Source organism: Cheilinus undulatus, linkage group 7 (assembly GCF_018320785.1).
Source record: "Cheilinus undulatus linkage group 7, ASM1832078v1, whole genome shotgun sequence".
In the NCBI taxonomy this organism is placed as follows: domain Eukaryota; kingdom Metazoa; phylum Chordata; class Actinopteri; order Labriformes; family Labridae; genus Cheilinus; species Cheilinus undulatus.
The window spans coordinates 37,489,848-37,514,265 of record NC_054871.1 but is presented as its reverse complement, the minus strand read 5'-3'; the positions used below and the strand labels follow the sequence as shown (position 1 = coordinate 37,514,265).

Below are 24,418 nucleotides of genomic sequence, written 5' to 3'. Positions count from 1 at the left end.
CAACTTTTGTCATTTCTTTTCTGTTGCAAAGAGAAATTCTAATCATGGGGTGACTAATGGAGAAAAGGTAAAACCTTGCTCTCCTCTTAGTGAAAGTAGAGGTACTTCTCTCATTTGGCCACCATTCTAACAAAGCCTTGTTCCTGCACATTCTTTTTAAATTACAGCCTGCTTCTTGCTTTTGTTACTACATGTCTCAAGGCAGTCACTGAAAAAGAATGAAATCTCTCTGTGATTCTTTATTCATGTTTTTAGTCTTCACATATTCAAGCTGCTGTCCAATGATTGAAACATCTTTTGTGTCTGGAATGTAAGGAGGTCAGAGGCAAGTAAATGGTTTAAAGAATGCAGGGGTTTTTTAAATGATGGATCTTCTTAAAGAGCTGACAGCCTTTAGTCATAAAATGTATAGTTAAAGTTCATTATTGACTAAAAATATGGGGTTCGAGACCCCCATGGGGGAGGAGGGCTGTCTGCTCTGACCTTGTCAGGATTGGCTGTACATATACATGTTCATTTTTTATGAAAAATAAAAATGATTTGAAATATAATGTACAAAGGCATATTACTATCACCCTAAAAGAAAATAATAAAAACGGGGGTATGTTAATTTTTAAGCAAAAAAGTGACAGTTTTTAGGAAAAAGAGAAATGTCTTAGATTAGAAAATTGTATTTTTGCAAGAAAACAAACTCAAAATTTCAGAGTTTAAATGTTGTAAATTAACAAGAAAAAACTTGAAATTTCTAAGTTTATAAAGTTTTCAGTTCTGACATTGAAAGTTTTTAAACCATACGTTTACATTTATATCTCAAAAATTCAAAGTTTTGGTTTAGAGGTTGCTCTTGACTTTTTTGCTGTGTGTCATTGTGACAGACAGGGTCATAAAAATTCTGTTATACTGTTTTACAATCCATCTTTACTTTTCTCTTTAATATTTGCAATATATTTCAATTCATATGACTTTATTTGTAGTGTTGTATTTATAAATAATCCTTTCACGAGTATTACTTAACAACAAGAACAATCTTTAAGGTTTTGCATTTCCTAATGGCATTGAGAGAAAGATGAACACACTAGCACAACGTTTACTCATCAAGTCATTTTTTTTACTTAGGGACAGTGAAGCACAATCTCTGTCCTCAAGCAAACAAATATGAACAGTGCCATTAAAGATATCATTCACTGTTCTAAGAATACTTTAAATATTAAGACATAGTTTGAGGATCATAGTCTATAACAAGTTGTTAAAAGATTGAACTGTGGAGCCACACCTCAACAGGATGTCTCATCATTACTATATGCAGCATCTGCACCGGCACAACTGTAGTCCTGTAGCCGTTCTAGTCTTACGTCCAGACTTACAAACACTGCATTCAAATTAATGAGTTATAATTATGAAACAAGAAAGGACAACTTGATGGGACAATCACGTCCTCCTCAACCAGGTGCAACGGCTCTGTCAGACTTTAATAATAATAATTGTGATAAAATTAACAGACTCTATTTAGGTTAATTGTTATTTATTAGCTCCTGTGTTAATAACAGTACTGAAAAAACCCATGTAATGGACTTTAATGAGGCTAAGCATCATAAAATAAGCCAAACTTCTGATCACTTTCTAAAGTTTGCTGTGTGATCTCATAAATAGCCTTCTAGAGAGCGCTCACCAGCTGCTCTCAGTTTTATTTAATCTGCAGGCAGTCACTTATTTTGAGATAAGGTGAATAGAAAATAAAGAGAAAACTGTCTCCTAAAAAATCACGATGTAAAGGCTCAGCCCCTGTGTGCCAACGATTCATTCAAGCAGCCACACGCAGATGTGTGAAATAAATCAATAATAAAAAAACTGTTTTCAAATCTAAAGTTAAAGCCACCATTTATGAGAACATGCCTACAGTTTGTGTAACTTACTCACTGCTTAACACTCTGCACAAAGTTCAGACACCTCCAGCAGCCTCTCAGCTCTCTGTCAGCATGGAGACTGACAGGATTTCACTAATCTATGGTACTGAAGTCAGTGATAGAGCCCACAGGCTATGAGATTTTCTAATAGATTAAATATCTCCTTGATAGTCCAAACGCAGGTTCATCCTCATCATTCCAGCCATGAAGCCAAGGTAGAAGGTGAAGGAGTTTATTAACAATAGTGCAAACAAAGGTGAGTTGGCTGGCTGGTGGCAGGCAGATGAACTGGCAGGGTGTTGGAGGCACTGCTAGAAAAAAATACAAAGTATTAGGAAATCAGAACTTCACAAAAATCACAGATGAAATCACAAGAGAGAGCACAAGTTGTAGTTGAGAGTCAGGTTACTCAGTGGCAGAAGGAATACTCTGACAACTGAACCTTCAACCCAAGGTGGTAAAAAGGAGATCCTGATTGCCCAACAATTAGCTGCAGCTGAGGCAACTGATGAGCTGAACACAGAACGCAGAACAACCTCAGATGCACACTGCAAGTCCCTACACGTTTTCAACTGTAGCTTTCATCAGTTTCAGAGTTGGGCATATCCATCCATTATCTATACCACTTATCCCATTTGGGGATGCAGAAGCCAATCCCAGCTGACATCAGTGAAGAGGTTGGCGGTAATGGACTGGTCAGCAGTTACTGGTCGGCAGTAAATACCAGGATTGAAGAGTAGAGACAAACAACCAGATGCTCTCACTTCTCACGTGTGGGCAAGTCGGTGTTACTGGTTTACCTAACAAGCATATTTTTTGGGCTGTGGGAGGAAGTCAGAGAACTCACACATGCATGGGAAGAACATGCAAACTCCACAAAGAAAGGCTCTGTCTGACCAGGATATGAACCAGGAAACCTCTTGTGACATAATTGTGCCACTGCCCCCTGTCCTGACAGCACCTGTAAAAATGGTAAAACTGGCTGATTGACTTACATTTTAAGAAGAGGTGCTGATGGCATCTGGAGATCATTTCTCCATTAGCTGTCAGTATGAGTAATGGGAGGTATTTGTTAAACTCAGCCTTCTCAGTGGTCAAGTGTTGATTTCTAATGCTGGGATGGTAAATTGTTCATCGCAGAAGTTTATGAGCAGCTCTTTTAGTTTGCAGCGGTTTGTGGTTTTAAACTACCTGTGACTAACATTTTTGTCTATCTCTCTGACAGGAAGTAAAGTACTTCCAGTTTCCTGGAGAGCTGCTGATGAGGATGCTGAAGATGCTGATTCTCCCGCTTGTCGTGTCCAGGTACAGATGTCTGATTCATCACTGTAATATAACTCTCTCTCTGCACTTACCCAGTACCTCTTTTAACTGAACACAGTGGAAGTTTCCAAAGATTGACCTGTGTGGTGTTTGAATTTGAATTTCCAGTTCGCTGAAGGTCAGAGAGGAAATGCAGTAGAATGCTACAAGCAAAAGGATGAAATAAAAACAACTTTCAACTTCTGCAGTTTAATTGGGTTTGACTTTGGTTAACCTGATAAGAGAAAGTACACATATGAGGAGGAACATACTCAGAACAAAAACAGTCCATTGAATTTAATAATGAGTTTATTGTATTCATGGTAAACTTTTGCAGGTTGAAAAAAGCTTAACAAAGTTACAAGTGAAAAGAAATGATCTTTCCTCAATTCTTAAAATAACTGAGGTGCTTTTAGCTGTGTGTTTTGGGTCATTATCCTGTTGGAGTTATAATTTGCTTTCAGCAGTGGAGTCTTCCTCTGTTGTCTTCCATTAAGTCCACTTTGTCTTAAACAGAGACGGATAGTGTGTTCTGACACTGATGTACCTTGACCTTGGAGTTTGCCTCTAATCTCTTTGCAAGTTGTTCTGGGCTCTGTGGTTACCGTTTGTATTGTCCGTCTCTTTGTCATCAATTTTCCTCTTGCAGCCACATCCAGGGTAGTTGGCTATAGTCCCGTGGACCTTATACTTCTGAATAATATGTGCAGCCGTAGTCACAGGAACATCAAGCTGCTTGGAGATGGTCTTATAGCCTTTACCTTTAACATGCTTGTCTCCTTAGCTTTCTGTGGTCCATGTTCAGTGTGGTACACACCATGATACCAAACAGCACATTGACTACTTTTCACCCTTTAAGTAGGCAGACTGACTGATGACAAGTTTGAAGACACCTGTGATGCTTATTACAGGACACATCTTAGTTTACATTTCCCTATGGTACAATTATTTTCAGTTCTTTCTAGGGGTACCATCAATTTTGTCCGGGCCAGTATCATTAGTTTGATGTTTAAAATGATTGTGTTGAACCATAATTCAAAAGCAGTGTCTGATTTTCATTAGTTAATTTTTTAAATTTATTATCACTTTCGTCAGTTTCAAGTTATTCCAGCGACCCTTTTGGGGTTTTCTTCTTTAACATAGTACCAGCAATTTTGTCCACATGTGTATGCGCAAAAATATGAAAAAGTGGGTTTTCATGATATGCCTTCTTTATAAAGGACAGAGAGAGATAGAGAGCGACCTGGAGATAGGCTTGACAGTTGTTTGTTTCCCTGCTTGAGTTTAATTGTGAGTGCGTAGGGAGGATTGACAGTACAAGTGTGTCAGCATCAAGGAAACACATTCACCTTGTTACCATTCAGTAACTTGGTGAGGGTGATGTAAACAGAAGTTGTGTTTGCTGACACAAATTTGACATTTGACAATAAGGCTTGAGTACTTTTGCACTGGAGGATGCACGCATGTGTGGACCTGAACAAAAGCTACAGAAAACTAGATTTGGTCATCTAGATAGAGATAGAGGTAGAAGCCTTTATTGTCATTGCATATGTACAATAAAATTTCACATGCCCCTCCCAGGAATAAATTACAAAGAACACTCAAACTACACACTCAGAAATACGCTCAAGTCAATCCAAACAGACACATATCATGAAGTGCATGAAGTCTGTAGTTTATCAGCTCCTGCCGGCTGTACTAGTATATAAACTTTGTTCGACAGAGCTCAAACGCAGACAAGCATACACAAAAAAACACCATACAGAGGAGTGAAGAGCTGCTGCACTAATGTGCAACGCCATCTTTGTATATCTGAGTCTATATCGATCCTTTATTTTATGATGCTAAGCCAGTCATTCTGAAAAAATACGCTTTAGCAACTGTGAACTTGACTAGTAAAAATGTGAGAAATCTGTTGAATGAATTATGGGCTTAACAGGTGGCTAGAGGCAATATTGTCATGTAAAACATCATTAATTTCAATTAATTCAACAACTTTACTGGTCACACACTACTTCCTCAGACCTGGTGAATATTATTGCCAAACTCTCAGTCTATGAATGCTTTAGTAAACTCATTTAACTGTGACTGTAAGTTTCCCTCAATATAAAATTACTGCAATTAGGGAAACACAGTGCAGGCTTTTATATCTAAATAAAATTTTAGTGCTTCTTTGATTTCTGAGTTTCCTTCATGATGAGTGAGGGAACTACAAGCACATTATCTGTTTTATCAATAAAGTACAAATTAGCTCAACCTTTGATGGTTGAAAAAATAAATCATTCATCAGATTTGCATCTCTGATGAAATTTCTTCGAATATCCTCTACAGGAAGTCTCTTTGTGCTCTGATGTTTACTCCAGAGAAAAGTGTCTTCCATGTCAGTCCAACACTTACTCAGAGATGTTTCTAATAAATCAGATAACATGTACCTGTTATCAAACTTTTTCCTAATTATTGTGAGTTTTGCTGAGAAATATTAAAACATCAACCCCCATTGCACACACAGACCAATTTCAATAGAGTCAAAGGTCATTCATACATCAGCACTTTGTGGAGGATAAAAGCCTCAGTGAATTAATTCATTGGAAACTAACCCACACTGACCAGTACCCACTATTTGATTCCCACCATCCGCTGTAACACAAGCTGGGTGTTATCAGAACTCTATGATACAGGGCTGAGAAGACATCAGGCAAGACGTAGGAACAGCAACATCACAGGGATGCCCTTAAAACGTGGATAACCTAAGAGGGCCTTCATCAAGACCTCCAAGAAACAGGATACCATCAGGGAGGAAGAAAAGAGCAAGCGTCACAGCATTGCTATTCCCTACTTGTCTGGAGAATCTGAGAAACTCAGGAGGATCTTCCAGAAACACAACATCCCAGTACACTTTAAACCTGGCAACACACTGAGACAGAAGCTGGTTCACCTAAGGACAAAATACCCAGGCACCAACAGAGTAATGTGATGTACGCCATTAAATGCACTGAAGAATGCCGGGACTCTAACATTACAAACGCATGGCCCAACTCAGGACTAGTCAGGATTTGGCTGTTTACTTAATACGCTATATTGCCAAAAGTATTCGCTCAGCTGCCTTGACTCGCATATAAACTTAAGTGACATCCCATTCTTAATCCATAGGGTTTAATATGATGTCCATTCACCCTTTGCAGCTATAACAGCTTCAGCTCTTCTGGGAAGGCTTTCCACAAGGTTTAGGAGTGTGTTTATGGGAATTTTTGACCGTTCTTCCATTTGTGAGTTCACACACTGATGTTGGACGAGAAGGCCTGGCTCTCAGTCTCCACTGTAATTCATCCCAAAGGTGTTCTGTCAGGTTGAGGTCAGGACTCTGTGCAGGCCAGTCAAGTTCATCTACACACCAAACTCTCTCATCCATGTCTTTATGGACCTTGCTTTGTGCACTGGTGCACAGTCATGTTGGAACAGGAAGGGGCCATCCCCAAACTGTTGCCACAAAGTTGGAATTGTCCAAAATCTCTTGGTATGCTGAAGCATTCAGAGTTCCTTTCACTGGAACTAAGGGGCCAAGCCAAGTTCCTGGAAAACAACCCCACACCACCACCAAACTTTACACTTGGCACAATGCAGTCAGACAAGTACTGTTCTCCTGATAACCGTCAAACCCAGACTTGTCCATCAGATTTCCAGATGGAGAAGTACAATTTGTCACTCCAGAGAACGCGTCTCCATTGTTCCAGTCTAGTGGCGGCGTGCTTTACTCCACTGCATCCAGCGCTTTGCATTGCACTTGGTGATATATGGCTTGGATGCAGCTGCTCGGCCATGGAAACCCATTCCATGAAGCTCTCTACTCACTGTTCTTGAGCTAATCTGAAGGCCACATGAAGTTTGGAGGTCTGTGGCGATTGATTCTGCAGAAAGTTGGCAACCTCTGCGCACTATGCGCCTCAGCATTCGCTGACCCCACTTCGTCATTTTATGTGGCCTACCACTTTGTGGCTGAGTTCCCAATCACTTCCACTTTGTTATAATACCACTGAGAGTCAGAAGTGTCAAAAGTATTCACATTCATTACTCAGGTAGAAGTATAGATACTAGGGTTTAAAAAGACTTCTGTAGAAGTTGAAGTATCAATTCAAGCTTTTAACTCAAGTAAAAGTGTAAAAGTACTGGTTTCAAAACTTCTTAAAGTATAAAAGTAAAAGTAATGTAAGGGGACAAAATGCCATTAGGGACAAAAGCTTAGGCTGCACCACAGGGGCCTGTAGTGCACTACCCCACCTCCCCAAAAAACATTTTTCTAAAGGCCATAATGACTATAATGTTATATTAAAATGTTTTTGTTGAAAAATTTGGGGTGCACCTGTTTCAGCCACATTTATGCCCATTGAAAATAAACGCATTTTAGTACAGTGCAAATACATTCAAGACCCATATATGTGTACCATCAACCTCCTTGCTTGCTTGGTTGGGACATGTCGCTCAAGTTCTCTTGAGTCTCTGCCAGGCTACATACGTCTGCTATTTCCTTGCTGAAGTGTGACGTGATTTGTGTTGTGCGCAGATGCGATGGATCGCGTACAAACCAACAGGGTGTCGGAATGGTATTATGTTTATACTTCTCGTCCAGCCACAATCAAATTCACTCTATGCACAATTTATCTGGATAGGTTTTTGTGTTTTTTTTGGTGTTTTTTTGAACAATGACAAGCTGGATTGAAAACAAGCTGAAATGAAATAGGAGTAACGAGGCTATTTTTAAAATCTAAGGAGTAGAAAGTACAGATAATTGCTTGAAAATGTAAGGACTAGAAGTAAAAAGTAGGCTGAAAAAAAATTACACCAGTAAAGTATAGATACCCAAAATTTCTACTTAAGTAAGGTAACAAAGTACTTGTACTTGACACCTCTGCTGACAGTTGACTGTGGAATATTTAGGAGCAAGGAAATTTAATGACTGAACTTGTTGCACAGGTGACATCCCATCACATTACCATGCTGGAATTCACTGAACTCCTGAGAGTGACCCATTCTTTAATAAATGTTTGTAGAAACAGTCTGCATGTCTAGGGTCTTGATTTAATACACCTGTGGCCATGGAAGTGATTAGAACACCTGATTTCAATTATTTGGATGGGTGAGTAAATACTTTTGGCAATATAGTGTATCTGAAGGATAGAGGACAATCCTTTGAGAACAGCAATGTTAGGATACGGGCCAGAGAAGATCGCTGGTTTGAGAGAGGTGTCAAGGAGGCCATCTTTGTAAAGATGGAGAAGCCATCTCTGAACAGAGGCGGCAGAATTCTTGTCCCCTACATATAATACAGCCTTGGATTCCTTTCGACAGCTGTTTAAACAACTCTCTCACGCTGGTTCACTGGCACCAACATCATGCACGCATGGCAAACTGAGAGAGACCCAGAAGGACACGCTTTCTGGTGAAGCCAGGTCAACAACTATGCCAACCACTCAACTGACTGAGCAGTGAACGACTCTCAGGTGACCACCCAGTTCATTAACATGTGGCTGGTCAACAGATACTATAAATTCCAACTCTGGCCCCAGTCCCATTAGAATTGAAGAAGCCTTTTGGAGGAGAGGTGAAACATCTTCAAGAACCTCAAGCAAGTCCAGCTGCCTTTTTGACAAAGAAATGCGTAACCATGACCTGGATGAATTAGATCCTAAACTGGCATGTGAACTTCATATTGAAATATCACCATCTGCTGGAATACAAGGCACACAACTTTAGTCATCTGTGCTTTCCTCAATCTACAGTGCCCCCATTTTGAATTAGATGGCATACTATAGTGGGGCTCCAAATGCTCCCTGCAGCAGCAAAATCCCACGTGTAACACACTGCCAATTTGCCAAAGTTTAGCTTGTTCCGTTATACACCTCAGATGAGTTTTTCTTCACTGCTCTAAAACTGATACTTCATGTGTGCAGTGTGTTTGAGCAGTGAAGAAGAACTGATTACTGATTTATAAAGCTAACATATACATACATGGACAAAATTGTTGGTACCCTTTTGTTAAAGAAAGAAAAACCCCCAGTGGCCACTGAAATAACTTAAAATTGACAAAAGTAATGATATATAAAACTGACTGAAAATTAACTAAGGAAATCAGACATTGCTCTTGAATTGTGGTTCAATGAAATCATTTTAAAACAAACTAATGAAACTGACTTTCAGTTTCTTCTGTTGTCTTTTGTGGCTTTAAAAAGACTTCAGATTAAGTTAAGCCTAATAATGTTGGTTTGGTTAACGCCACAAATACATATCTAATTTGGAAATAAGTGTATTACCTTTATTAAACATCTCTCTAGGATCCTTTTCGGATTTTTCTCGGTGGATTAAACCACCTACATGCGTATTGCCCCCTACTGTGTTAGACTTCACATACACTAGTGTGCTCGGGCACTGAACAATGTTAGTTATGTGAAAGCATTGTGGTGGATGAAATGCCCTATAATATCACCATATACTTTCTTTTAACACCACGGTAAATTTGTTTGAAAATGTTAAAAGAAAAAAGGCCCTCATGTCAGTGTGTGGTAAATAGACTGCCTGATAACAGCATTTAGGCACAAAGAACTAGGATTATAATATCAGTCTATCTGCTGACAGCCTGTTGTGCTTATAGAAGTCATAGAATGGCCTCAGTATTAAATGACGAGTGTTTCACAACCAAGTAAATTAAACCTTATGGTTGGCTTAAGTTTGTTCAGTTGGATATCCTCATTCATTCAGCACAGCTTCTTTAGGAATCTACAGTATTCATCATTCTGTGTGTGTGTTCATGTGTGTGTGTGTGTGAGAGAGAGAGAGAGAGAGAGAAAGCAAGAGAGAGAGCTCTGTCCTGAATGAAAGCCATGGAGGATTAAGAATTGATCCTTACATTCACAAGAGAAAGCTAACAGTGCTCACACTGCTGTAAGAGTCTGACTGTGATTAAAAGGCTGGTGAGTGGAAGATCCTCTGCTGCTGACTGACCAGAGATGTGTAAATTAAACATGCAGAAATGGTTATATGGCAGGATGTGAGTTGCTTGTGGGGTTGTTGTGTGGGGCATTTTCTTAAAAAATAGATAAATTAATTCATAAAAAATGTCTAGAAATAGAAGAAAAGGTCACATTGGCAACATTGAGTTGCTGACTTGATGATAGGAGACAATAAATGTAACAATCATAAGAATAGGTGAAATCATTGTAATAGACTGTTGTGCAAAATGCCTTTATATAAGGCCAAGTGTACACTGTGCTACTTAAAGCCTATTCTGACCTCATTTTTTCCCACAACTGGTTTGGTAGTCAAGCTGTATTTTAGCATAAACAGACTATGTACACAGGGGGACATAGCAGCCAATCACAACCACATCAGCTGTCTCTGCCCGATGTATTTCAGGCATGTTTGATGTTTTATTTTTTTATTTAAATTTATTCAACCAGGAGAACCTCATTGAGATCAAGAATTACATTTACAAGAGTGTCCTGGCCAAGACAGCACATTAAATAAAGCTCAGTGTTAGTTCATGCAGGACACGGTAATCATATGCCCAGCCGAGAGCAGAAGTCTGGTCCCTGAGAGAGGAAAACCAAGAACTGTAATCAAAAAGATGAATTTCAAAATTTAAAGACAAATAATTTTTTGTCAATTTCAAATTTTTACTTTTTATGTTTTTGTTTTTTTTTTTCTTGCTTGGATCACATTTGCTTGTTCTCAAATGCTTTTTTGTTTGATATGGAATGAGTTTAGTTTGAATCTTTCTGACTCAAAATACTTCCCATAGATATCTACATAATACACAGGCAAATCACAGTGTTTAAATTAAAGGTTCACTGCAAAAGGGGGAGAGAGAGGGGAGGAGGGCAGTCAAGTGAGAAGGAGGCTGCATGTCTTGGTCTGAATCATCAATCACCCCCTTTAAATGACTTGGACTGATGCTAAAATTTGCAAAACATCACCCCCCAGTGTGTAATCAGTGCATCAGTGTGCAAACATGATTAGACATCTTTGTGCATACAGAGATACTACAGAGAGGAGATGTCAGAAGCAGTAGGCCCCCCTCAGCAGTTCCCACCCTGTATAGCTAGAGTTTCCTAAACATTAATCTTTTTTATCTTTTTATTTCATGCAGTCAGAATAAGATGTGAATTATTAAATGTTTTAGAAGCAGCAGAAGAAGTGTATAAGTAATAAGTAACTCAATGTGGATGACACTTCTCAGAAAACTTAGTTTACAAAGTACTTTCTATAAAGCTGCAGTACAAGAACAACAAACTAAAAAACAAGTGTGAGAAATGTTCAAGAGATGCTCCCTGGGTTAGTCAAGCAGCATTTTCTGGGAGCATTGCTAGAAACTCCCATGTGGATAGATACATTTATGACAATGCATGTTGAATAAAATAAAATTAGTTCAGAAGTAATTAATCCATAGTAGTGTGAATCTGAATATGAGGGTGCAACAAGCTTTACGCTATAAAGGAGAATGCTGGGGTGGACGAAGTGAAGCTTTGCAAGCAGCTGCAGCATGGTGCATCAGCATTAATGAAGCAGGGATTAGTGAGAAGTACATCGTATTTAAATGAACCGGTGTGTTGAGAGGAAGAGCTGTGATTGGCTGTGAGAGCTAGTAGATGATAATTGGGATCAGCCGGCCATCAGCTGATCCTGGCTGGGCGTATGACTTCAGTGTCCTGCATGAACTAATGCTCATTAAAGGTCAAAGTATCTATAATCTAGTCGCTGTATCTCTTTAATGTTTTGCCATTTTGCAACTTCAATATAACAAGTAAGAAATGCTTTTGAATTTATTCAATTTAACAGAGTTATCCAGTTTGACAAGTAAGTAGATACACAGCTAGTTATCACAAACAGTGGAGTGACAATAAATTAGTAAGCAAAATAGTAGACTGGAAAACACTGCTTTTGCTAAGTATTACAGATCATGTCATTTTGTTATCCAGAAATTTTCTGTTGAAAGATTGAAATTTCTTCAATTTCTTTTTTTTCAATTGAAAAGAAATGGATTGTCCAGATTCTTTGTCAATCATCAGACAGATCCATCTTGCAAAGCTTTGATCTGAAAGATTTGTTCTTGGTCAGAGAATGGTCGGACCAATTAGCTTCTTTTGAGGGGAAAGAGATATGATATAGGCATGGTTAAGTTGCACTTCAAACCTGTAAACATGGCAGCTGGTGAAGAGACAAGTGTGGATGCAGCTATGGGAGCAGTTTTATTGGAACTGGCCAACGTGTCATGATTTAAAAGAGATCAAAAACCCAGGGAGCGTTTCCTTGTACAAACGGATGTTTTCTTTCTTTGCTCAAAAAGCTACAGCTCTCTCTGATGTTAAACAATGATAACAGCTGCCTGTTGAGCTGGTGTTATGCATTTTCCTCCCTGGAAAACTACTATTGCATATGTTTTGTTGCTCTGATTGGCCCATAATGAACGCAACTGATGAAACTTTTGTCCAGTCATCCTCCATGTTTTGTTGTAAAAGGTTCTACCCCTCATAAACAATCCAAGAGCTGTTGCTCAAATGGGTGTGAAGTAGTTTCCATGCCATGGAAATATGGAACAGTTTATCTGGAGTGACAGGACTGACAATTTTAGTCTCACTTTCATTTAGCTGAAGAAGGTTTGTGACATCCAATCGAGTCCAATATGAAAACAGTTATTTTCTTAGGGCACAGCAAGCAAAGCTCTGATGACAGACTTGGTTCTCTGAAATATGTTTCCACAATAACAGTTCAAAAACATTGTGAACTCGGTTATACTTTCTTTTCAGTCTCACATGTCAGACAGCCTGAGCAGTCCTCAGGAGGTCTGATGGAGCATGCTGTTTGTGCCTCAAGTGTCATGTGCCTTTGTTTGAAAGTTGAATTGAACCAATATTCAGGAAGTCAAAAGACAGAAAAAGAAACACCCAGAAAGTCAGAAATGTGTAACAAAATAAAAAACCAATCACACTGTTTGACATCTAATGACAGCAGAAAAGAGTTAGACAGTTCTAAAAGGAAACAATCCAGAAAGAAATGTAAAATGATGCTGACTCTGTGCAGTCTTCAGTACTGAAAGGTTCATCCACACTCGACGGTTTTCATGAAATACCTTTACATGGTGGCTTTAAGCAGGGAAGTGCAGAGGCAGTCATTAATGTTTGATAGGTCCACTTTGTTCAACAAGAAAAAACAGCAACAACACTGCTGCTCTTTAAAAGTCTGTTTCTAGAAAAAATAAGTGAAGTCACTAACACCGCATCTATGTTTATGTACAGGCTACGGTCATAACACTTATTTCCAACCATTGAGTTATCACACTGGATTACTGTTCTAACAGAGAATTTCCATCACACTCACAGATGACACAATAATTCTGATCTATCAGGTGTCAAACCTGTGAAAATAATTACATTACTGCAGATTTTATGATTTATAGCTCACTTTACCTCACTGTTGCATTTATTAATGTGGGTATGCATGGATGTCTGAGAGACAGGGAAATAGTTGCTGCTGCTGTATTTGTGGTGGAAAATCTCTGCACTGAACTTTAATCACTGGGCTTTTGAGTGAGTTAAAACCCTGAGGTGCATTGGGACCCTCCTTTGAAAATTTATGACAGCATGAGTAATTTTAGCAAGTGCCCAAAAAGGGAATCTGTTTATGTTGTCTGACCTGTCAACATCCTCCTCTCTGAGTCCGAGGATTTACCATCTGGCACACAAAGCAGAGTTCCCCAGCGCAAACTGAACCATTTTTACAAAATAGTTTATTCCCATCTCAATCACATTTCGATACACTTGGGGCAGCATGGATTGTGCAATAGCATCATGGTCCTCTTCTACTTTCCGCTGATTATGTTGGGTTTTATGAAGATCATGTTTAATATGAATATTGTTTAATATGCTGTATATTTTAAGTTGTCAGTGTTATGAGCATGTAAACTTTGTTAAACTGTCCATGATAGCACCAAGGTTCTTTGCTTCTATATTATTGCAATTTAAGGACATGGAACTGAAATGAGTATTGATTTTGTGTCACTAAGTTTTTGAACCAAAAAATTAGTCATTTGTTTTTGAGACGTGTTGATTTGAAAAAAAAAAAAAAAAAAAAATCCATAGGTTAAATTCATCTAAACATTGATTTAAGGGAGTTTATTAGATCAGGATCATTTGAGTACAGTGAAATCTAAAGCTGTGTATCTTCTGCAAAAAATGGCTATTTATTCTTTCTGATTAGCATGTAAGATTGGTAGCAACAATAGAGCCCTGGGGTACTCCACGATTAAAACCTATTTTATTTGATATTGATATTTAATATATTTTGATATTGTATTTTGGTGAGACACTTAACCCCAGATTGTTCCCACTGCTGTGTTGATGGCCTATGAATGTGTATGGTACTTGTACTTTTTTTTAGTACATTTTGAAATCCATACTTTTACTCAAACTTGAGTCAGTTTTAACCAGAGTAGCTGGACTTTTACTTGAATACTTTGCTCACATCACATCCTAAACAGCTGATGCCTGCTGGGATTCTTTTGGTAATTTTTCCTGCTGATTGTTGTTATTTTTGATGTTAGACTCATTTGCACCACGAGTGAAGTTTGCCACTGAGTTAGAGTTCCCTCCTGTGACTTTAGGTGCTCTTACAGGAGTCATAGAGTATATTCTTCACCAGTATGAACTGCCTTGCAATGAGGTTGACTCTCTGCTTTGTTCTTGTCAGAGGAGGACCACCTTGTCACGGATTTTCAAGAGTTACTGTAGCTCTGTTTGCAGTAATATATTTCTCCTGAAGTGTAGTTTGACTTTATGTAGTGTTGACCATAAAGACACTTTTGAAGTGTTAAATTTAACTATATATGAGCTTCAATAACACTCAGATTTTGCCGTGTAGTTTCCTGTATGATAGAGGTGTGACTTTACCTGAACAACCTAGCTAGAGATCTATGCTCTTGTTGTTCTTGCCAGTACGAATGGATCATAATTTACTGTACAACTCCTCAGTATCTACTCAGTACTTTAAAAACTACTCTTAACTTAAACTTTAGATTAAATACTTTTTACTTAAGATGGTTTATAGACAAGACTATTTCTCCACAGTATTTTTCCTATGCATTCATTTATATCACTTAACAGAGAGGAAGAATAAAGTTTTTGGAGTTTGAATGTGAATGTAGTAACTGGGGTCACTTGGAAACAAAAGTTTGGGCAGATTGCATCAGTGGATACTGGGTTGTGTGAGGTTACAGATAATCCCATAAAAGGTAAAAAAAAAAAAATAGATAAATAAATTTCACACTGCAATCATTTTCTCAAGTTTTATACCTGAAGTTTTGAAACACATTGAAGGATTTTCTACTCTTGTGTAAGTTAAAAAAATGAAGTTTTGCCTCATAAAACCTTCTTTAAATGCATTGGCTCCACTTCACAACCCTTTGACACCAAGCTGCAAGGCTGATTGATCGCATTAGACATGCTTTTCTATGACTCAACATGCATTATTAAAACATACCCCAAAGTTTGGAGATCAATTTAAGCCTCACTTTGATTTTTTTTCCTCTTCTAGTTTGATGTCAGGACTTGCAGCCCTCGATGCCAAGTGTTCCAGCCGGCTGGGTCTGATCACAGTGTCCTATTACCTGTGGACCACCTTTGTGGCTGTGGTGGTGGGAATCATCATGGTCTCCATCATCCACCCTGGAGGTGCAGCCCAGAAAGAGGACTCTGAAGACAGCGGCAAAACTGTCATGAGTTCTGCAGATGCTCTGCTGGACCTCATCCGGTAAGGCCACAGTGTCATCCACCTTTACATGTACACGACTAGAGAGACTTATTGTTGAACATGGTGAACATGTCATTTCTTATTCTGCGAACTCTTCAGATTCTTTTTCAGCTGAAACTGTCAGACTCAAGATGTCAAGTGTTTGTATTCATTTGTGACCTTAAAGGACTGAATCGATTGTGGAAAACCTGTAAACACTGAGAAAAAGATCCATGCTGTGGCAACCGATCGACAAGAGCCAAAACAACATACTTTTAGAACCTATGTTAAGTTGGTCAACAAAAATTATGATGAAAAATGTTGGTCAACAACCTTTTTTATCATGAGGCAGATGAGATAGGCTGAAAAAAATCATAAAAATATAACAAAAAGTTGTTTAGTTTTTGTGTCGAGGAGTTTTTGCCACGGTGTTGAGAGAAAGAGCTGTGATTGGCTGTGGGAGCTGGGAGGCGATGATAAGGATATGACTACTGTGTCCTGCATGAACTAACACTAGGCTTCATAAATATAAAACACAATGTAAACACATTAAATTAAAAGAAAACATGCAAACTCAAAAGCAACTGCATAAAAGAAACACTTCAAATCCAGAAGTCCTCCCAGTCTGTAGAGGCACTTTGTTTGACAGATTAACCCACGCTCAACAGGAAGGAATGGGAGAGCAGGCATTAATGTTTTGTTAAGACTAAAAAGTTGCATGGTTTGACAGCAGAATTATGTTGAAATTGCAGCAACAAGAAGATCTAAAGCATCTCCAGCCTGATGTGGAGTAATGTTAAACTGTAGCCAAGAGATTTACTCTGAAATGAATCTGGATTCTGACATCATGGATGGAGAAGGGTCAGTGCTAGCTCCAAATACCCTGGGTATGCTCCATCAGAACAATCGCTCCGTTTTCTTGTCTTAATTCACGTTGTTTTAACTGTTACTGATCGTTTGCCCTCGCTGGCCACCGTAGTAATTAGCAGAGAACAAACAGAGCTTGTGTGAGCCACATTTGCTGAAATGACACACAGTGAAAGCTGCACACAGATTATTTTTGTGCTGCAGAGAGGATTTGTGTTGACAGGGTTTAAAGGTGATGTTTGGAGCAGAGAAGGACATAGAGAAGATTTACAGAGATTGACCTATTTATGAGCAGTAAAAACATTTTAGGATAAATATCATGATGTATTTGATATGAGTGAGGTGAGAGCAGTTTCATTAGACTTTATAATGGTTATTATTAAGTTTGCATCTCACTCTTTATAGATTAGAAGTGTATCACATGCTATGGAGGACTAACCTTGCAAAGCAGATGGATACGCCTGTTTCATTGTTTCTCACTGGAATCCATCCTGCAAAGCTCCCGTCTGAACCGTTTGGGCCCGGTTAGAAAGTGACAGGACCAATCAGCGACAAGGGACAGTACTTTCAGTCGCAGCAGAGTCGTGATGTAAGCAGGCAGCAACAAGAGGCCGGTGCAATTATTGCAGAAGAGCTTAGCATTGATGCTGCTAAAGCGCCAATTTCATCAGAACTCGATGACATTTCCTTGTTAAAAGAAGAACAAAGAACAGCAGTGAGTTGTTTTCTTCTCAATAACGACAAAAGTCGTGTACTGACATGTCTGTAGTTGCCATGGTTAGCGTTTTTCCTCGGCAGCTGCACACATGCACCTCGTGGCAGCACATGTTTTGTTGCTCTGGTTGGCCAGTAAAGATGTGACAGACAGAATGTTCACCCAATCACACTCTGAGTTTTTTCAAATCGTCTGCCCTTTACCAAACGCTCAGTATTTAAGGGCTTTCCAGATGGTTGTGTGAAACACATCCATCTGGCAGTCAGGTTAATGGAGGACTAAGTGAAGCATGAACTAATATTTTGTGATAAAGTTCTTAACAATCGAAAAATAACTACATTTTAATGCAAATTAGTGAAAAGATGAGAACAGTCTGTCATAATCATCTCATGATCTAAAACATCTGATTGCTACAGTACTACACTACAAATAAGGAGCATCACTTACTCATTGGATCTTTTCTGCCTTATCTGACACCAAACTCCATGCAGCCAGTCCATAATGTAGGTTTTCAGTAAAATATCAGCTGTCTGAGCCCTGGCTTAGAGTATCTGAGATAACCTTAGTGTGACGCACAATTGGATCTTTCAAAGAGCTTGCAATTTTTTTAAGCACTTGATATTTTATGGCAACAATATGTAACTTTTCTATCTTATAAAGTAGCTTCAAAGTCGATCAGTGCAATAACTTTCAACATGAAAAATGGTTGCAAACCTCTTGAGAGCCAGTTTAATTCTTAAACTTGATGTTTACATCAAATCTACCAAAAAGCCATAGTATGAGGTCAGTGCATAGCAATATTAAGTCATGCACTAGGGTGTGTGCATCATTTGGCATCTACCTCAATAATATCTCCCTGCATACAGTGCCTATAAAAATACTTACCCCCTTGGATGTTTGGCCATTATATTTATTTTATAAATCAATCATGGTCAATGTAGTTTCTTTACAAATTAAGAAAAAATACAAAAAAAACCTCTTTAATGTCAAAGATGAAACAAGATTTCTACAAAGTAATGTCAATTAAACAAAAATATATAAGTTCAAATAAGTGATTGCATAAATATTCACCTACTTTAAGTCGCTGACCTAACTCATTAATTGGTGCTAGTAGTTTCACAATCAGTGAATTGGGATTACTTGAGTGCAGTGAATGTGTCTCAAGTCTGGGAGGTCCAGTCACTGGTCAATTAGTATTCCTTCTACCATTACACCATGAAGTCAAAAGAACACTCCAAGGCACTCAGAGAAAAGGTTTTAAAAAGTATAAGTCAGGGTGTGGATACAAAAAACAATTTCCAAGGAACTGAACATCCCCCAGAGTTCAGTTAAATCCATCATCAAGAAATGGAAGGAACATGGCACATGTGTAAATCCGCCTGGATCAGACCGTCCTCACAAAGTGACCATGCATGAAGAAGAATAGTAAGAGAGGCCACCAAGACACTCATGACTAGTCTGAAGGAGTTACAAGCTTCAGCAGCTGAGATAGGAGAGACTCTGCATACAACTGTTGCCCAGGTTCTTCCCCAGTCAAAGCTTTATGGGAGAGTGGCAAGAGAAAGCCACTGTTGAGGAAAAGTCATTAAATCTCCACTGTTGTCTCTCAGTGTTTTAAACATACCCTTCATGGTGGATGTGTTTGGCATGAAAAACCCTGAGGTCTGTTCTCAACTTCTGCTCCTCTCCCCCATAGAACTCACACAGTGTGTGAATGGCCTCAAGAGAGTCTGGACATTTTGCATCTTTGCCTATCAAGTTGTCGGCCTTTGTCAAACTGTGGTATGCACTCAGTATTTTAGTGGACCGTGTCTCACCATCATCTCCTCTAAGTCTTGTTCATAGTTCCTGAGAAAGGACATCTATGAATAAGTAGTACATATATGTAGTTGGGTTCCTGTGTTGCTTGGATTGGTCTAGGTTATTCTGGGTTTTTATTCTTCGTCTTCACTTTTATTATGGAATCTTAAATATCTGGGTTTTATAATATCTAGTTTAGAATGTTCTGCTGGTTTTTTATGATGTTGGAGTTACACTGATGGCTGAGTTTTCCATGGGTTCTTCTGTTGTTGGGGTTTTGTCTTTCTTTTGCTGTTTGTGTTTGATGCTTTGTAATTGTGATTCTGCTTACTGTCAAAGCCCTTGGGAAACCTCTGTTTTTAAAGGTGCTATGCAAATAAAATTTATTGTTATTATTATCACATTTCACCTTAACTCTATAGTAGTCTTCTACTGACTGGAAGGAGTGACTGCATCAGTACTTTGGCTATACTTTGCAGGCACCCTCCTCTGCCTTTGCTGTCCTGGGGAGACTGGGGATGCTGATCCCAGCAGCTTCTGCCTTTTCAATTGCACTCTTGCAAGAGTTTTCCAAACTGTTCTTCTGTCCTGAGGTTGGACAAAGTGTCAATCACTCCATCAACAACAGTAAATGCTGTGGACAGATCAATGCCGCAGTTCTGTAGAGCATCAGAGGCAAGTGCAGTGACCTCAAAGACTGGAGTGGCTACTTCAAGGCAAAGAAAAAACTCAAAGTCTATGGCTTTAAGGTACATCCTGGCATCTCCAGCAGCAGTGTCTGGAGGCTCCTGCTCTGTCATGTCTCTGCATGCCAAACGTGTGTCATAGAGGCTGCAGTTTAATTACAACGCTGTCCAGGGTGTATGTCATCTTGACATTTCCCAGTGTGTCTTTTCGTAGAGATAGACCTCTTAAAAAGAAATGAAGTGGAGGCTTGGTTTTGCAAAGTCTGATTGTGGCCACAGGCTATGAGAGGAATCCTTTTTTTAATAGATCTAATAACCACCTTGATGGGCTATGTGTGCAAAATAGAAAAGGTCCTTGTGTCCGTCTGTGTTGGCACACAGGGTCATCCTTATTATTTCAGTTGGGCAAAATGACGGACAGCCTCCAAGATTTTCTGTCATCCTTTGAAAAGATCCATCAATGACGAAGAAATTTTCAGTAAACACGACCTCTGCAGTAGGCCTATGGCTGGTAACCTTCCATACATCGTCTCTGTGCTTGTTAGTCTAATCCATAGTTGTTTTCATGCTGTTGGTGGAGAAACAGAGAAACAGAGAAGGGCCACTCATGAGTCTGAACAGAGATTTGCAGGCAGGCTGAGCGCTGTATACAACAGTGGAAGATGTTCCTTTAAAGAAACTCTTTGTTCAGAGTGTTTAGGAAAGTCAGCAGACAAAAGAAATCAATCAGTGTCTCTTCATATTTTCCTCTTCAGACTTTCCTTTACTTTCCTAACAAGCAACAAAGAGACAAAAGTGAAACGTCTCTAAGAAAAGAAAAAGTTGAAGAAAAGTGATAAGTCGTTAGTGCCTTATTAGAACACAGAAGGTGTAGACTCTGACTTATCGGAGAAAACTGAGCTTCAGGATGAATCTAAATCTGTTGGATAGTGATTTAACCACAGAAACCACAGAATACCTGGTCCAGCCATTAAAGTATTAGAGACAGGCCCGCCAACAGGCTGGGCCCTGAAAACCCCGGAGAACGGGCCCTCCCATGTTTTGATTTATTAAGGATATCAGTGCATATGTGCTGGATCAGTAGCATTGGTGCTAGCTATCCTGGCTAACAGTAACCTCATTTTAGAGTTTTTTGGGGGTTTTGATGGTGGAGTTATTTTTTGTGAACCGGTTTTTACATCCATAATTGCCACATCTTTTTTGCCACTTTTATCCTATTTCTACCACCTTTTTAACCTTTTTATGGCCATATTTTGCAAAACTCTGTTGCCCAACTTTTGTTGTCCATTTTTGTCAATTTCTGCAACATCATTTTGCAACTTTTTGCCTACTATAGCTGCCTTTTGTCATTTTTTTGCCTGGTTTTGCCACTGTTTGTCCATTTTAGCTACCTTTTTGTGCTTTTCACTATTTTTTTTTACCATTTTCTAAAAGAAACTTTTAATCATCTTTATTTAATTAGCCCGTTTTTTGCTACTCTTGGTCAGTTTTTTGCTACTTTTTGCCCATTATGTCACTCTGAGCCCGTTTTCCCACTTTTTGCCCATTCTTGCCAATTCCTTTGCCACCTAACCCTATTTTTGTAAAATTTTCACCCATTTTTGCCACTTATGGCCCATTTTTCCCCATTTCCATCTGGTATGTGCTCTTTTTTACCCATTTATGTCAGTTTTTTTATAATCACTTTTTGCCCATTCCTGCAACATCTATTTGCAACTTTTTGCCTACTTTATTCCACTTTTGTCATTTTTTGCATGTTTCTGCCACTTTTAAAAACTTTTTTTGTCACTTCAACCCAGTTTGTGCCAGTTTGTCCATATTTGCCACTTTGCCTGCTTTTTTCACTCTGAGCCCAATAAGGCATTTTTTTTTACCATTTTAACTGATTTATTAAAATATATATATATTAACCCATTCTTCATTTTTTAACTATTTTAACTCATTCTTGCCACTTTTCACCCATTTTAGATATAATGAAGTAGATATAAGTTATCACAGCCTAGCTTTACATTTGTGCATGATTTTTCTGACCTCCATGGGTCCCCAGTTTGTCTGAGCCCCAGAAGACTCTCCCCTTTATCTCCGCTTATGGGTGGCCTCCTATTAGAGATGCCTAACTGATTTGGAGCTGCTCATTACTGCCTAATAGCTATGAAAATGACATTTTAGCTATATTGGAATTATGACCTCTAGTCACCAATTACAAAAACCAATCACCTGTTTTTAACAGCCTGGTGTCTGCGGCTGAGAGGAGCACTGTATGTGCAATGTAGTGTAATGTAATAGGCTAGATTAATTGCCAGTCTATAATTACATTAATGAAAATAATAGCTTGGCTTTATGTAACGCCTTTCATGGGTATGAAGGAATGATACTGAGGGGCAAGGGCATGGCTGCAAGGGCGTTGTGCAGGTGAGAACCCTGGCAGTGGATATTTGGATTTGTACTATAGCCTCTCCAAGGCTTTGCTCAGGGCCTCAGACAGGACTCCATTGCAACAGTCCAGAGAGGAAGTGATGAGTGCATGGATCAGGGTTTCAGCCACAGAGAGTGTTCAGTTTGAATTTGTAGGTTGAAACCCAGCTTTGATTTCATGCAGACAGTTGAACATCAGTGTAGCGATTCATCTTATGAAGGTTTTAACAACTGTTTAAATGTCTTTTTCAAGTCATGGCTTGATGTTTTAAATCCATGATGAGTCAGTTGAATGTGCCATTACAAGATTGTTTTTCAGGGGGGAGAAGGGGGGTTGTAACACCTGAAGCATTGAAACTGGTCCAGCTTATTTTATTTCATAGCCTCATCCTTCTCTGTGTAGCAGGGTCTTGTGGAAAGTATGGCTTGTGGGTTGTGTGTGATAGAAAATGAAGTTTTGCTCAGGCAACTTTTCCAAGACAAAGTTATATAAACCTAGTCAGCCTGATTTGCAGGAATCGGCACCTAGGTTGTTTGTGTCTGTGAAATAATGAGGAAATTTGCTTTTCTGCATGAAAAGTAGAATGTCCCAAAAATTTAGGAAGCATTTTCCACAAAGAACTGTGGTGCAAAGTCGAGCCCAGCAAGTATTGAATTCAAATTTCTGTTTTGCACAACTTTGACACGCATACCAAAAAGGGTTTATTTCAGCATGATTTGGTTAGTTTGGATGGGAGGGGAAATATCTGAGCAGTTTTAACCCTGAAGGCACAACATAGTTTTTCTCTTCATTTTGTATGAATTTGAATAGCTTCAGCCAGCACCAAAGCAGAGAGGCTCATGGTGAAAGCTCCTCTTTTTGCAGCCTGAGACTCAAGGAAAAACTCTCGACAAAGTTTAAGCACACATCTGATGAAGTTAAACATGAGAAATGCCTCCTTAATAAACATCAGTGCACTTAATGACCTTGGCCAACAGACGTCAGTGTTACAGTACACATTGTGACTCCTTTGACAGGTGATTTTCAGCAGAATGAGTTGAAAACAGAAGACAAACTCATAAATGCCTCTTTGTGTAATGAAGAGCAGATTTTGACATTGAATGGAAAGCTACACAAAGAGGCATTCGAAGGACGGCTACATTGGCATCATGGTTTTTTTTGTTTGCCCTTGCCTGTATAGAATCACCTCATCTGATTTACTCTTTGAAAGGTTCTTTCTTTGTGAGTGTTCTGAGGTGAATCTCTACATTTGACAGTTTCTGATGATTTTTTCTTCTTTCTCTTACTTAAATTGCTTTCATAAGTGTCGACTAAATGTCATAGTAGGGCAACGTGAACATCTGCACCTCTGATCTCCACCAGTGTTAATTTTGACAGCTTTTTAAAATTCTAGTCTCAGTCTTAGTCTTTCTATTAAAAGCCTTTTAGTTTTAATCAAATTTACAGTTTTAGTCTTGTTTAGTCTGGTACCAAACCATGGTAGTGTGTTGTATGCTCTCTGCGAAACCTGGGGTCCCTGCTTTCTACAGCTGAGAGGCAGAAGAGCAACAGATGCGTTGTATTTTGAAAGATTTACCCACAGTGGAGAAATACCATGGATATTAAATGCCCCACAAAACCTAAATTATATTTTATATAGTTTTAGTCATCTTGACAAAAGCTTAACTAACTTTTAGACTGTTTTAGTCATCAAAAGTTTATCTTTGGCTAGTCTTAGTCTCTTCTTTCTCATGGAATAAAGGCTGTGGCAAACGTTTTTGGTCAGTTTTAGTCGATGAAATGAATACTGCTGTGCACCACTGAGTGATGGCGTAACAGTGGCTATCTACAAAAGATCTATAATAGTGCAACATATAATCAGGATTTCATGCAACTTTGTTTTTTTTTTTTTTTTTTGCATTGTTTTTTGCATTGTTTTTCCACTTTTTGACCATTTTGTTCCACTTTTTGCTGATTT

General features: G+C 38.8%; 1 protein-coding gene across 1 annotated transcript in view; it reads left to right on the top strand.

Annotated features, from left to right (window-relative positions):
• Positions 1 to 24,418, top strand: part of slc1a7b (solute carrier family 1 member 7b) — a 90,666-nt gene that overhangs the window by 51,201 nt on the left and 15,047 nt on the right. Inside the window, exons 2-3 of the mRNA XM_041791670.1 lie at positions 3,130 to 3,209; positions 15,783 to 15,998. Coding sequence (XP_041647604.1) covers positions 3,130 to 3,209; positions 15,783 to 15,998 — 296 coding nt within the window. The remainder of the gene's footprint in view (positions 1 to 3,129; positions 3,210 to 15,782; positions 15,999 to 24,418) is intronic.